General features: G+C 45.2%; 1 protein-coding gene and 1 long non-coding RNA gene across 3 annotated transcripts; one reads left to right on the plus strand and one right to left on the minus strand.

The window, feature by feature from the left end:
• Positions 1–521: 521 nt before the first annotated feature.
• On the minus strand, positions 522–11,256 carry LOC144116211 (BTB/POZ domain-containing protein 3-like). Of its 2 annotated transcripts, none has more exons than XM_077650938.1 (5): positions 11,088–11,256; positions 7,849–7,913; positions 4,559–4,776; positions 3,016–3,307; positions 522–1,403 (listed from the first exon to the last, which is right to left on the minus strand). In XM_077650938.1, exons 2-5 carry the CDS (start codon positions 7,855–7,857, stop codon positions 1,254–1,256), a joined length of 669 nt encoding a protein of 222 aa, XP_077507064.1. In that variant the 5' UTR covers positions 7,858–7,913; positions 11,088–11,256; the 3' UTR covers positions 522–1,253. The 2 variants fall into 2 exon arrangements, with proteins under 2 accessions (XP_077507064.1, XP_077507063.1); XM_077650937.1 differs by having other exon boundaries at positions 522–1,447; positions 11,088–11,251.
• Positions 11,257–11,436: 180 nt separating this feature from the next.
• Positions 11,437–15,150, plus strand: LOC144116212 (uncharacterized). The gene is made up of 3 exons (XR_013311786.1): positions 11,437–11,566; positions 11,679–11,865; positions 15,118–15,150. It is a non-coding gene; the product is annotated as an uncharacterized LOC144116212 (long non-coding RNA).
• The last annotated feature ends 6 nt before the right edge of the window (positions 15,151–15,156 follow it).

Below are 15,156 nucleotides of genomic sequence, written 5' to 3' on the forward strand. Positions count from 1 at the left end.
GATTCGAAAACGCCAGAAAATGTTTTCTACGTGCATGGATGAAACATACAGAGGCAAAATGAGTTTGCCGATGTGTGCTTGGCCACACCCAACCCCGCACAGGACCTCACTGGCGAAAATCACGCTATGGTAGTCTGCAGTGAAATACGAAACAAAATATGGTGGCACTGTTCAAGTTACGTTTTTTGCACATAGGGCACCAGCTACAGCACGTTTGTGATAAACAGATCACCTGCAATCTTTTTACCGTAAAAAATAATTGGGCCACAAATTTAACGTGTTTCTGGGGTTGTTATCGAGGCATTCAGTGTTTGCATCTGGACGTTAAATATAACAAGGTAATGAAGAGTGCATAGGGCTCTCAGGTGCTACAGGTGCTCGGTGGCGTGCATTGGCAACGACGTCGATCCTATTAAAAATTCTGCGCTGTTCGACAATGTGGCCTTTCCTGAACTAACCTTATCCAAGAGACCCTGTTCGTTTCGTGAGTGCTTCAACGCATCTCAAGCCTACAGATAGAAGTCTTTCTCCTCTAAATTTCATGACCATCGGAGCATGACTCTCAATCGATGTGCTATTTTTCCAGCAGAAATGGCAAAGGTTACCGCTCAAGTGCACTTTTCAAGTTGTTAATACATGGAACATCTTGGTATGTTATAATGACCACCTGATTCAGCTGTACTAAGAATGAGGAGGAAATTGCTCACGCAAAACTCCTTAGCATAAATTCGGTAAAATTGAAGGAAATAAGAGTATGTAAGTACCAGACCAGTGAAAATCCTGGGTTCTTCCCAGTCAGTACGCGGTTCCATGCAGGCGCACGCGAACCTCCTCACACTAAAAAAAAAGACACATAATTAAATACGTTTAAGTTGATCTCCACAGTGAACAGCTGTGTTAGTGTTAAATGACTGCAAATGTTTTGAACTGGAAATTCTGACATCAGAAAAGCAGCTGTTTGTTATTCTCAAGTACTACAACTAACTTTAAAATCACAACCTTATGTGATCACCATAAAACATTCAAATAAAATTTTTCATCAACCGAAACATTACTCCATGCACCAAGCTTGATGCTTCGTCACTTCGTGCACAAAAAGTCTCAATGAAATTTTCAATTAACCAAATCGGATTTTCTGCTGGAGAGCCTAACGAGGCGTTTTCTCTTGGCAAACCCACGGTGGCAGCTCGACGGACTTGTTGCCAATCAGCACGCTCATGATGTCGAAAGCGTCGTCCTTTGCCAAGACGATGTCAGCTCCCATGGAAGTGATGAACGACACGAACTGCTCCAGAGTCAGGGCCAGGAACCTCAGCTTGGGCAAAAAAGGAGCGATGGCTTTCTTGACATGCACGGGGTTCTTGTCCGTGGTGGCGTTCCTCTGGCAGTAGTCTTGGGCCCATCTGTGCACGGCCAGGAGGACACAGACCTCTGGAACATTTGTCACCTGCAGTTGCGGTGTGTGCAGAGCTTAGAGATTAAGGCAATGGATTGGATGTGCAGGGGCTGAAGAAGATGCAATGTAGCAAAGATAGGATGGTGTGAGCTCTTGAATTAATGTACATTTGCACAGAGAACGAAAAAAGCTTGAGGGGCAAACACATAGGCGACTCGCTGGTAAGAGAGAAAGAAGAGGGTATCAGGACCTCGCTGCAGAACCGATATTCCGCTTAACCGAGCATGGCGACCTTAGCATTCATGCGATGAATAATAACCTTGCAAGAACCTTGGGGCCTTCTTGACCGCATTCTTAAAGAAAATGTGACATTTGAAGCTGGCCTACCCCAATTATTCCAAAAGAACCCCTAAAGGTTGGAAGAAGCCCACCCCAGGACATGGAACAAGGTGGATATGTGGGTTGATTAAGCTGAATTAATGAGTGGATTAAGGTGGAAGAGTGGGTCGAGTTGGTATAATCCCATGCGATAATCCATGGGAGGTACTCAAACATTCTAGTCCTCAGATTTGTTATTATGGTGGTGCTGATGACGTCACGAGCCTCTCAACGAATCAGGGAATTTTGATAAGGAGACACCTGGTGGTTTTTTCAAGAGGCCAACCTGAATGATATCACATTCGTGTCATTACGGAGTGTGCACTAGAAATGGAGGGTAAGACAGCTAAGCGGAATGCCAGCGAGCTCTCTCGGGAGACGAAAGATCCGATTTAGTAACGCCAAAGCACGAAAGCCTCCAACCCCATAGATAGGATAGAGCTGGGAGAACTGCTTATAGTTCTTAAACTAATCAAGAAGCCTAAGATGACCGACATGAGGAGGCATAACATGTAGAGAACTGAGCACCAAGCAGCCAAGATAAAGCTAGGCACAGACAAAAATCAGATGTGCACAGTAAGAGATAGGAATGTCAGTGTCATTAGCAATATTGATAAGATTGTTAAAACAGTCAACATACTCTACATATAACCGAAAAGCAACCGAAATAACCAGGACGTCAATGACAGAGCCTGTAGTGCGCAGGAAATGCATATCCCGGGGCAATTAATGAATTGCAGAAAGGCTTACAGGCAATACAAAGGGGATCGGCGCCAGAGGAGGACCAAATAACTGCAGGTTTGTTAAGGATGGTGGCGACATTGTGCTAGAGATACTTGCTACCTTGTATACGCAATGCCTCACGACATCGAGCTTACCAGACGTCTAGGGGAATAGTCAAGTTATCTTAATCTACAAGAAACGGGATGTCAAGGACTTGAGAAAATATAGATCGATTACAGTCGCACAGGACTGACTGCCCCAGCACCACAGCTAATCGACCCAAAATTCAGAGTGTATTGGTAAAGGCCGGTCCTACTAAACAACAGAGTGAAACCATTCATCTGAAATATTGGGTCGATTACCTGTGCTGCTTGCGGTATATACGCAGAGCTTCATTCTTCTGGTTGACCTCCCCTCCTTTCCGCTTGTACAGCCTATCTCATTCAAAGACGTTTTTTGATCCCTTGGTACTTCATCCAACAGAACCATCTAGGTTCTTGTTAAAGGACACCGCTTACCTTGTCCAGAACGTAGTGCACTGCCTGCTCATGACAGTCAGTGAAGGCGTCCGACGCAAGCACTTGCTCAGGATTCTCCTTTAGCAGAACGTCAACCACTTCGTCGATGTTTCCACCATCGCTCAACATTAGGCAGTCGATCACGCGGCACACTTGTTCAGCTTTCACGTGGGCCTTGATGTACAGAGTACAGGCCAGCTCCAGCTCCGGGACCAGGTATTTGCCGGCAGCGGATCGCGTGTAGATCGCTTCCTCAACGCTATTGATATTGGGCTTTCCCTTGTACAGGTACCTGCACGAAAAAACTTGAATATGCACTCACGTAAGTTGAAACAAGCTTCAGTGTCAACTCATAATAAAGTCGTTTCATGTAAGGTAACTATTAAAAAGTGTCCAGCGGCGAGGGTTTCCTGAGGAACCCTATTACTGGACAACTACGGCGTCCCTATGGTTCCAAAATCACGGAGGGTAAGCAGATTATTGTCCTTCGTACTGCAGGGCTCTGGAGGTTCAGCGGTGCCATATGTGCCTTGTTGCACAGTTAACGGCTGAACTCAGTGTGCTGCATACTTTTGACAAAGGCGATGTAAATGGAGGTCAGTCAGGTAAATGGAGGTTGGTAAGGTCATCCACGCCTCTTAATTGCAGATCCATTTTGTATAGCATTAAGAGGCAATGCTGTGAAACAAATTTCTGAAATACTCTTGGGAAGAAACCATTGAAAGTAAAAGCTGACCCTCCGAATGTTGAGAATGAAATGTGAAATACGGTTGATCGAAATTTTTGCGTCAGTGGCTGAAGAATAGTGGAAGGAGGTGAAAATAGTCTTGATGTTTTACAAAAGTGGGTTATTACTACTCGTTCACTGAACGACTAAAACATGCCGCAGTTATAGCAGCTGACTTAGTTATAGCAAGACTTAGTGATAAAGCAGAAGGTATTCGAGTTTTGTCAAAAACTAACATGAAATTTTGATCAATGAAATATAGTTTATTCAAGTTGATTAACGCAATGCTTGTTGTAACTAATGAGTCATTGAAAGGACAGACAAAATTTCTAAACTGTTTTTACATTTGATTTCCCGAACACTGTATAGCCGCCTGAATGAAAGCGCCCTCGTTGATATTCGTTTAAATTGCGATTGCTTGTTAGCTAAGGTAACGAATAGCAAGAAATATCACTTGTTTAAATTTTGGTCACTGGTAACAACATCCTGTAATATGTATAAAACATCCTGAGTTTAAAGCATGTTTATAGGTTTACTTTCATGGGCACTCCCATGGGTATTGAAAAACTTGTTGCAAAAAATCTAGGTGACGGGGAGTAGCTGCGCAGAAGTGCTTTAAGTTTGTCTACTAATTAGCCCACAGAAAACAAAACTTCATTTTGTTCTGCATTCCGATTAATGCACGTCAACCCCCTTCTCTAGCACTTATTTGAACTGCCCCGTACGAACATGACAGAGATATCTTCCCGAATCTAGGATAGCTCTGCACTTCTGAAGAAAAAAAAAACAAAAACGAGTGAACTGTAATAGACCTACTTGAGCAAACTGTAGAAGCCGTCAGGGTGGAGGTCTTTGATCACCACAGTGTCTTTTTCGGCGAGCGGGCCGTAAAACATGGCGCCGAACACTTCATTCTTCATGGCCAGTAGTTGCCGGTGTCCTTTGAATGTCTTAGAGACAGGATACTTCTCTGACTTCACATTGAAGTCCACGTCGGAGTACTGGCCAGTTTCCAGGAATTTCTTGAAATTGAACTGTCCAGCCCCGTACGTGTCGGGAACATGAAAGACAGCAGAAAATGCATGTAATCATCAAGCATAAACTTGAACAAAGCCTTAAGGAAATATTTTCGAATGATCCGACAGACACACGAAGTGATTAAAAAACAGGGTTCATGTGATTTGCAAACTTCACTGAAACTATCCGTTCCCAAAGGCTTCCGCTTGATTTATATCCTTTCTCAGAATTATTCCCGCATGACGTATAGTAATGGACACAAGTTAACGGGTGCAGGCTCACAGAAAAATAAAATTCGGCATGGTTTAACACGGATAGCATTTTGACGAAATCCCGGGCCAAATTTGGAGGTCGCGATCACGCCGCAGGCCAGCTCACTTATGTGCAAATAAGCAAAGGTCAAATTTCGGGGGTGACTGGGCCAAATTTTGGGACTAACCAGGGCCAAATTTGGAGATTAATATCGTGATGACCATAGTCAAATTAGTGTGGAGATCGAGTTTGGTACAAATCGAAGGTGACATTTCAGGGGTGGGCCAAATTTAGGAGTGGCTCGGATCAAACTTGGAGGCTACAATCTATCGCGCCATTCCAATTAGCCTGGACATCAATTTTTGTCCAAATCGAAGGAGTCAAATTTCTGTGGTGGGCCAAATTTAGGAGTGACCCGGGCCAAACTTGGAGGCCAAATCTATCGAGCACATCCAAATTAGCCTGGACATCGATTTTTGTCCATATCAATGGAGGTCAAATTTCGGGGGTGGGATGAGCAACATTTTGGAAACGATCCGGGTCTGATTTGGAGATGCCATCGCATTGACCACAGTCAAAGTATGCTTTGGCATATAACTTAAGTGTTTGCTGAGAAATCGCCCAGTTCGAAGGCCACTTCAATGTCATATACGCATAGGGATCGAAACTCATGTTTTGCATTGAGTAAAGCTATCGCTCTGAAGTATTTCTGTGCGGTCGGGCAAAGCATAACCGTGCGTAACAGGAGGGCGGACTAGGGACACTGCACGAGATGCCTACGGTGGTATGATCACGTGGCCACCACGTGCACATGGCCTGGGACGCGAAGTGACTACGGAACGCTGCTACGATTTCGAGACACGCCTAACGACTCGAGGCCACTACTATGAGTCACTTGAAAATTCATTCTTGTTGAATTACACAAAAACTAAAGCTGTTCTGCTCTGCCGTAAATAACAACATGTAATGCCTTTACCAATACGTATTTCAATGATTCTGTAATTGAACTTTCTTCTGTTCTAAATCACTTGGTATTTGTTCCACGAGTTTATGCTATGGGATCATTACGCTGATTATTCGCTGCGATGTTGACACTTGCTACCAACAAATCAAAATCGCTCACTCTAAAAGCACTTTTTAACTCACACTTGAGCTATATGTGTATGAAGGAAGCCAGCAGTCACCGGAACCAAGGAGAGTAGGAGATGCTTTTTATATATTTGTTGTATTGATTAAAGGGAAATAATGGTGTAATTATTTTTATCGGTTAAAGGTAACTGATCAGCAAGCGCAAGAAAAAACAACCACGTGCCAACGGTGAGACCCGAAACCACTAAACCTGTGCACCGGACGCAAAATTCGGAGGTCATGGGTTCGGATCCCACCGGTGGTATGTGGTTCTTTGATGTTCTGCTTTCTGATCCCATCTTCTCTTACGAATATCTTTTCTACTACACCACATAATGTTGTGATGCCTGCCTGCAGCGGAAACTTCACTCAGGAACGACAACTGTACATTTCGCCTGCCCCCAGTGCCGAACGTGCTGTGCTCCGAGGTGAAGAGGCGCAAAAAAACGACACAACTTATTACAGCGGAAGAGCTCAACTATAAATTTTTTATAGCTTTAAACAAAAATCTCCTTGATTAAATCGCCCAAATTTAAAGACAATAAACTTTGCTAAAAATTACCATCCTTTGTTTCTAATTTTACTTGGACCAACTAAGGGTGATAGAAACGCCTGTTTATGGTCCAAAACGCACTTGACTGCAACTTCAGTATTTTATTTCACTTCGATGTATTCAGTTCCACGAGCTGTAACATTTTTATAGGTAATATACATTTAGAGAATTTCTTAATTTTCGAGAGGAAGTTGATGTTTCTTAAAAAAATTCGAAACAGTACAATTTCATTATGAAAAAGAAATTGGAGAGGACACTTAAGCTCCGCCTCAAGGGTATGACGCAATAGCGTAATGGGCTATTCCCCATATATGCATAAGGTTATTGTCTGCCTCACATTCATAGGCCCCTGGGAGGAGTCATACCCTTCCTGCCCACCGATGGCAGGTGCTCCCAGTGGTGGGCCTTGAGCGGCCCAGCTCGCTCTTCCCGAGCCACCAATAATTTATTTAACAACCACCTGCCACGATAGGCAATTTTCTCACTATCCAGTGGGTAGGTTGTGATGACTCCGCAAGGGCACCTGAAAATCCGCCGACGCCAAATTTTCTACGTAACGGGGCCTTTTAATGTTATTGCATTCACATTTATATCGTCCAAAAATCCATCATCTGAATTGTATAAAAAACCATAATCTGTGCAAATGCTATTAAAAGAAGTCTGTGAAGTGTTCTGTACACATTTTCAATTTTTTATCGATTATTGAACGGTGCCCGGTTTCATGCCTTTTCGAAACACGCAGACTGAGCCCACCTCACTAAGAAATATTTTTCGGAAAAAATATTTCAGGCTTGATTTACGCACGTTGCGAGAATTTTCCATGAATTTTTTCAACAAATTGGAGACGGTCGAGCACAACGTCTCGGACGTTTAGCGTGGAGACCCCAAAGCATGCGTTCATCATTGGCGGGGTTTAAATAGGGCATTCGCTCCAAGGAGGAAGGTCCGGTGAGAGAGAGGAGGGCGTGAAGTGGGAAGGTTGTTAGAACAGGGAGGTTGAATCTTGTCCAACCATGATGGCTGCTAGGATTAAGCGGTGGACCTGCAAAACTGTGAAGTCATCCCTGGATTCTTAGCGTCAAATAATGGCTAATAATTTAGTACATTTTCAAATATACACATTCCCAATAGAGTGTGTTGAAAAGAGCCCACTCACAGCAAACATGTCTGGGCACCTTGTGAAAGGTCACTTGTTGCAGCACGCACTGAAGCCGAGCGATCCTGCGAAAGCCAAAAGTAATTTGTAGAGCACAAAGCAGATGCACACTCTAGTAATGACGCGCAACAGTAAACAAAACACGGAAAATAACAGCATAACATTATTTAACTCTTCATGCCTCGTCATACCAGGAAACGTGTACAACCGCCACTGTTCAGAGCATAAACAGTCCTGAACGGCGAACGAGAAACTGAGATAGGATTAAGAGCGCATTCGATCCATATCATTGTGGGCTACTAGTTAACTATACTGGTTTACTATTTAGTAACTAATACTAATGTCTGAAAGGCCTTTAAGTCAAAGAATTTAGGGTGAATACGTTTATGAAAAAGCACACGACATGCGTGTACATAAAAAGTGCATATTTAACCAAGTCACCACCCCTCTTCCAGTTTCAGTTTCGGTCTGCTGACATCACATCCAGTTTGACTTCCGGTTTGGTTGACGTCAATTCTCTGTCATCATCATGGAGACATCGTTCTCCAGGGTGCTGCTCTGAGTCTTGTGTCATTTTTGGCATTCGTGAACAGGATCTTTTAGCAGGACATAAGAACTGAGACACAGTAATAAATATTTTATTTAATAGGGTTTAACGTCGCAAAGCGAAGCAAGCTATGAGGGACGCCGCAGTGGGGGGCTCCGGATGATTTCGGCCACTTGATTTTCAAGAGCGTTAGCTCTTACTCATCACGTTTCTCGACTTCTTGGGGTCTGCTACCCCCTCCCTTCTAAGTCCGAGTAATTCAAGATGGCGGCCCACATAGCAAATCTTTATAACAACCAAATTGGTGATTGACTAGTGATGTCACTAGTATAAAAAAATCAGTGATTGGTGACGCCACTTATAAATCCAAGATGTCGGCCAATAGTAGAAGTTAATTGATTATGAATTCTATTAAACCAAACAGCTAGCGCTCGTTACTTCAACATCTTCCAGACGGTGGCAGGATCCTTTTTTTAAACGTTCGCAGACATAGCACACTACAGGAATTTTAATAAATCTGCAAAAACATGTTTTGCCTAATTTATCTTGGGCGCTTTTCCTAAGCCGCCTTGCACGATTGCACGAGGGCATAAACATTTAGGCACCCTATTGTGCCTCTCAGTTTAGGTGAATGATTCAGTGAACCTCAGTACCATTCTCATAAATCAAAGCGCTGTTGCCGAAATCGTTCCCACTGAGGTTCTTTTGAATTTTTTTTTCGCCCTAAAAGCAGCTATCACGTATGAGTGCCTATGACAACCAACATTCCATGTCTATATACACACATGTAGGGAAAAAAAGATGCAAAACAACAACTTTTCTTGAACCAAATTTGGGCATAGTTAACAATAAAGTCATTTATTGTGAACGAAATGAAATATGTAACAGTAATCGAAAATTTTAAAAAGGCTGTACCTTTTAGACGGGCTAAAGAAAACAGCGGATGATATACAGTACTTTTTGTGCAAAGGCAGCCAATACACGTGTGAGCACGCCCATCCAAACTCAGAACTTCTTCGGGACATGAGTTATATCTTACTACCCGCCGCGGAGCACCAGTTCAGGCTTGGGCATTCGGCTGCTGAGTGCAAGGGAGCGGAACCCTAATCCCAGCTGACGGAGGTGAAACGCTTAAACGCTCACTTGCTGTACTATGTTATTGCGAGTCAAATAACTCCAGACAGTAAAAACTAAATTCGGAGTCCCCCGTTACGACGTTCTTCACAGGCCCCAGGATGTGAAACCCCACACACCGCGCCAAAAAAAAAAAATATATATATTGCAAGCGCTACCAGATGTGCGTGGCACCGGAAGTCGGTGAACAGAAACTTTGCCGCCTTCCCTGCCAGGCGGAATTCGAGGGCGTTCATCTCGCGACGGATCTGCTCTTGAAAACGTCTGCAATAACACGGGCAGCCATCATCGTCGCAGAGTCCCGAGCGGTACTTCAAACCCTGCGCCGAACTCCCCCCCCCCCCCCCCCCCACACACACACACACACATTTTAATAATCACAACGTGTTAGCGGCCAAGGCAACGGCTTATGTCATAATGCCCAAATAACTGTCCGATCCTCTTTACCTGCTAGTTCGACTGGACCGAGGCGCCCGTGCAGGCTCTTCCGACGTTAATAACCTCCTCACAATGACCTTCGAAGTTCGCTAGGAATGAAATATGAAGTGATCACCTTCGTGCGAAGCCATTTTCGAGGCAAGAATTCTAGGTGCTTGCGAGTTTGCATGTTGCGTCGGCTACACAGGTTTCGGGTCGACGGTGCGTGCAATTTCGCCATGCGTATCGTATGAATGCTACGCAATACGCCGAATTTAAGCTACGCGTATTAACGCGTCATTTGAGAAAAACGTAAACTTCAAACCTGCAGTGTTTAACCCCAGCGCAGGGAGTACATAACGAACACTGCACATTCGAATGATTTACAAACTATAGGGACACAAAACTACGAACACACAACGGCATCCGACTAGAACCATTATCTCTTATTAGGAGCCTTTTGTTGATCTTTGCCCCACAACACACGTTCCGAAGAAGCGGGCACGGAGGCGCAGGTGAGTGCAGCGAATTCGGTACGCTTCTATGGAACGAGATGTGAAGACCGCGCCAGCCCATTCACGAGATGAAGTAATGGAACTCAACGCGAAGCTTCAGAAACAGTGCGCTAAAAACGACAGGGAGGCGACGCAGCATTCACCCAGCATCGCCAGACTACATTACCAGCCAAGGGGAAAGGGGACAACAACAAGCGAGAATTACTAAATAAAAATGAGTTCGCACAAGTTTCCAAACAGAGGGGGCTGTTTTCAAGCGGCGCCTTCCGACCCTCCCTTCAGAAAACCGACACGGACCGCAAGCATCACAGCACAGCACAAGTGAAAGCGATGACGCGAGCGCGAAACACAAAGGACGAATTCATCCAGAGCTACGGGATCAAACCAGCACACGGTAACCAGCCTGGCAAACTGTTCGCGCGGAGGTTACGCGGTTCCAAGCCCAGCCGTCCTCTTGGGTCCTTGGCGGCTTTGGTAACTACGATTATCGAACTAAAGAAAAGCGCCCCGCTCGATTTCCGCGCGCGCGGGTACAACCCGCCTTGCTGACGCAACGTCAGTCAAAAACGGAACTTAACGACGCTTCAAGCGTATGCCAATATCAGCCGTCGAGCGCACACACTTGCCTGTTCAGTTGGGGATACGTCGGAGACCTTCGGGGGGTGGTCACGACCGCACGGCGACTTGTACGGTACGGTGTAGCGAAGGCAGCAAGCACCACGTGGGAAATCGAAACTAGAGAATCTGCAGGGCAACCGAGAAGCCCGAGATGTGCGCCGCGCTCGCCTCACGCTCGCCTCCGCTTTGGGCGGACAGCGCCGGCATGGAGGAAAAAAAACTGAGGAGGGAGCGTCCGGAGAGAACCTTGAAGCCAGTCATAAAAAGCAAAAAGCATACAAAAAGAAGGGAGTCGGTCCCCCCGTGACCATATCACGTGGTGGCGTGCGGTGATTTTTATCAGCGCGCGCGCATGCGCGCACCAGCGCGGAGAAACTGAAACCGAAACATTTTTGACGGGCTCAGGCGGGCACCGCATCATGAAGTGCTGCGTGCCCGGGTGCAGGAGCCGCACAGAAATAGTTTCTTCGGAGGTTTCGTTCCACCGGTGAGTGAATATTTCATAGTGCTGCGGTGAACATATGCGCTGTGGTTCTGCATGGCAAAGAGCCCAACGGGCATGAATGGGTAACATTTCTTTTTTCAATATTTCGCGACAGGTTTCCGAATGACCCTGCCGCCAGAAAACGGTGGACTGACGCACTGCAACGTTCGGACAATTGGTTGCCGACAAAATGGAGCGTTGTTTGCTCCCTGCATTTTCGTGCAGAGGACTTCAAGGCTGCGACAGGGAACCTTCGCCGACTGACTGCAAGCGCCGTGCCATCGCTTTCTCTTGCTTCAGCTGTAAGTAGCATATGCGTGCATGCCAATTAATTAACAGCAGTGTTTATAGGAGCGAATAGGTGACTGATATGACGACATCTTTGCGTGCTTAGTCACCCTAATATTTAAGTGAGAGTGAATGCTTCTATAATAAGCACGACTGCAATGCACATATGCGCAATTTCGTGGCGTTGTATACAGCAAGTTCAGAACTATGCGCGGTATAGTACCATATATGACACCAGCGGGACGAGGTTTGCCGACCGCCGTACGTTGGTTATGCCATGACAAAACAATTTAACGAGCTGTCATTCCCAATTGTAGCGCTCAGCTTAAAATCTATACAGCATTAATTATCAATCCGCTCTGTCTATGTATGAATACGCTAGTTGAAGACACTCTGGTTTTCTAAGGACATATGCATGCATGGTGTTGTAGAGGACGAGAAGAGGGACGTACGCGCCGACACCGCCGTGGGTCGGACACACGAGATGCCTCGATATATATCGCGCATCCGCGCCGCTAACTTTTCATGCCTCACACCTGCGCGGCGAGACAACATCAAACCGTCTCTCTCTCGTTGGCTCCGCGCTCTCGACCTTTCGAATTTGTTTTTATTTTGTGAAGAACAAAGTACTCAGTCTGCTGGGAATCTCGGATCCATGCTGTCAGCACGTCTCTTTTTATCCTGCAGCGCTAGGGCGAAGACCTGGCTATAATATACTGTGTAATATCGGTGTGAAACCAGCTTACCTATCATAATCATTTTACTACACTGAACATGCGTGAGCAGCGTACGCCTCCCTCCTTAATGCCTGCATGCCTGTCGGCAACTTCACTGAATCTCCACATGTCGATGAAATTAAGCCTCAAACAAACGTATAGTTTCCTGTACTGTTGCGGAACAGCTCCTTTAGTGGCGTCGTTCCCCGCAGATCATCGTCGCTTTTTGTCTATATCCGATAAATTCGAAGGCCACCGGGCTAATAAACCTACGCGAGTCAGGGCTGCGACGTACTCCACCCCTTGCGGCTTAGCCCCACTGTTCGTTTTCATCACGAAAAGCGATATGCTATCTCTTCAACGGGCGGCCTTTTGGCAGGCAAAGTCAGTCCTATTCGCTGCCTCGTATTTTTTTTTTTCATGTTGTGTGTGTGTGCGCGCGCGTGCGTTTTGCGAACGAGGCGAGCTTTGAAACAAGCCGAACCCTCGCCTCCCAAAGCTGCTGGCAGCGTTTATGAGGTCTGCGAGTATGCCGGTCTGCGCGCTATCCCCCCCCCCCCCCCCCCCCCCCCCCCATCCGCCACACACACGTGCCCACACACGCCGCTTCTCGCTATCAGTGTTATCTCGCTTCTTATTTTCCCTGAGATATGGCTGTCGATTAGACCTAGCCTACGTAAGTATGATGGCATCTGTTTGTAGACCTTACATGCGTACTCGCAAACATATCTTTACAGTCGGGGCCCACTGATAACGGTTCGAACACTCGTTTAATACGAATAAAGATGCGCTGCGATTGATATTGTATGGCCATTGCGCCCGAGTCTCAGAGGGTGCGAACATCCGGGACACAAAATTCAGTTACAGCAAACATGCATAGCACCAGGCACTCGCGTATCGATTCGGACGAGCTGCGCGCGCTCTTGCGCGGGCATCGATCGCTGTCGCTTTTTTGCGCGAAGGCCAATAAAGGGGCGTGGTTTAGGGGAAGCAAATGCAAAAAAAAAGTTCGGACGTTTTCGTCAGTCGCATTAGTTATAGCCTGCCGCGCACGCACTGATCAGCGATTCCTTAAGACATATTGAGCACTACCATATGAAAAAAATTAAAGGTGCATTGAATTCTCCTTCCGTTGCCTCCTCTGATATAGTAATGTAATTGTGCATTGATGGTAAAATTGATTAATTACGAATCAAACACTAATTAACAATTACATAACATTTCATTGTTAATTTTATGAATTTACAGCTAATAGTTATATTCAATAATTATCAATCAAATGATTTAATTGTTATTTTTTATTGTTCATTCAGTTCTAAAGGAAATATTAGTAATTCACCAATCTCATCACATACTCAGAGTAATTGGTGAAATTAATTGCCTTATGTATTCAATTATTTTATTTAGTCATTTAAACATTCCATTCAATCATTATTGATCATTACAAGATACGCTGTGCCAAGAGCAGAGTTAACAGTAGTGATTCACAGGCAATAATTAGCGCTGTGTAGGAGTTTCCTAAAACGACTTGTTCATGCTAATATTGTTGCCTGCCAAAGCGCGTTGGCCCTTAATTAAATTGATTGATTATAGAGGGATATACTAAAACTTAAATATTGTGGTGTTTTTTGTGCACGAAAACCGACTGCCCTCGCCATTGCACTCGCATGCAACGATGGCGCAATCTTCCGCAAAAGGATGACACTGGTTGCCGTTGACCAAAGACTGCATTGTGAAAAAAATTGAAATGCCACAGACGCAGAAATGGCAACATATGTAGGTACACATATCTCATGTCTGGCTGACAGCAGACTTTCTCATTGTGGGATACCTTAGGCCTGAACGCACAACACTGATCGCCCTGTGGTTGCAATATGCGTGATGCTCGCAGTGTACCCTAATCAAAACAGAAGTGGGAGGCATTGACATGAATAAAATACGGCCTGCTGGTGTCTCTATCAAGCATGATCAATCCACTTGCTGTGAATTTCCGGGTACAATTCACAAGCGACGTGTGGCGGTCATGTACAGTTGAGGGTCAAGAGTCTCTGGACCACGTGTTACTCAAACGAAGCCGATAGCTTATATACTATTAGTCGGCGGCTGTGGAGGTCGCACTTGTAGAGATGAAAGAAAAAAATTTTCCCTGGTCTCCAGCTGCCGAATAATAGTGGGGCTATCGGCTTCGTTTCATTCACATGTGGTCCAGAGACTTTTGACCCTGATTGTACATCATACTTGTAATTTCCCAGCATTTTTTCCAATCAAAGAGATTTGGAAACTAACCTACACATGCCAGAATGCTTCCATGCCAATGTTCGATTGCCCCGAAGTGCTCCAGATTAGAAATATTAGCGCTCAAAGCTCGGCGCACCTCAGCTCAAATTCTCCAAAAAGAAAATTTTCAGTTCTAAAAATTGCTCTAAATTCTGATTTAAGATACTGCCACACTGTGTAATGCCACTTCTGAAGCACGCATCCAAACCATGTTTAATTATTCCATAATAGTAAGCGTGTTGTCTTATTACGTGCCTATTTTCTTCTGTGCAGACACACACAGGAGAAGCATCGACAGCAGCTGCAGCAAAC

This window comes from Amblyomma americanum, chromosome 1 (genome assembly GCF_052857255.1).
Source record: "Amblyomma americanum isolate KBUSLIRL-KWMA chromosome 1, ASM5285725v1, whole genome shotgun sequence".
NCBI lineage: Eukaryota > Metazoa > Arthropoda > Arachnida > Ixodida > Ixodidae > Amblyomma > Amblyomma americanum.

What these genes read in the sequence shown, in the direction of transcription:
- LOC144116211 (XM_077650937.1), bottom strand. An exon ending in GGCTTCTACAGTTTGCTCAA is followed by an intron (nt 3,308 to 4,558) that starts GTAGGTCTATTA and finishes TTTTTCGTGCAG; the next exon opens with GTACCTGTACAAGGGAAAGC. An exon ending in TGCACTACGTTCTGGACAAG is followed by an intron (nt 1,448 to 3,015) that starts GTAAGCGGTGTC and finishes CCGCAACTGCAG; the next exon opens with GTGACAAATGTTCCAGAGGT.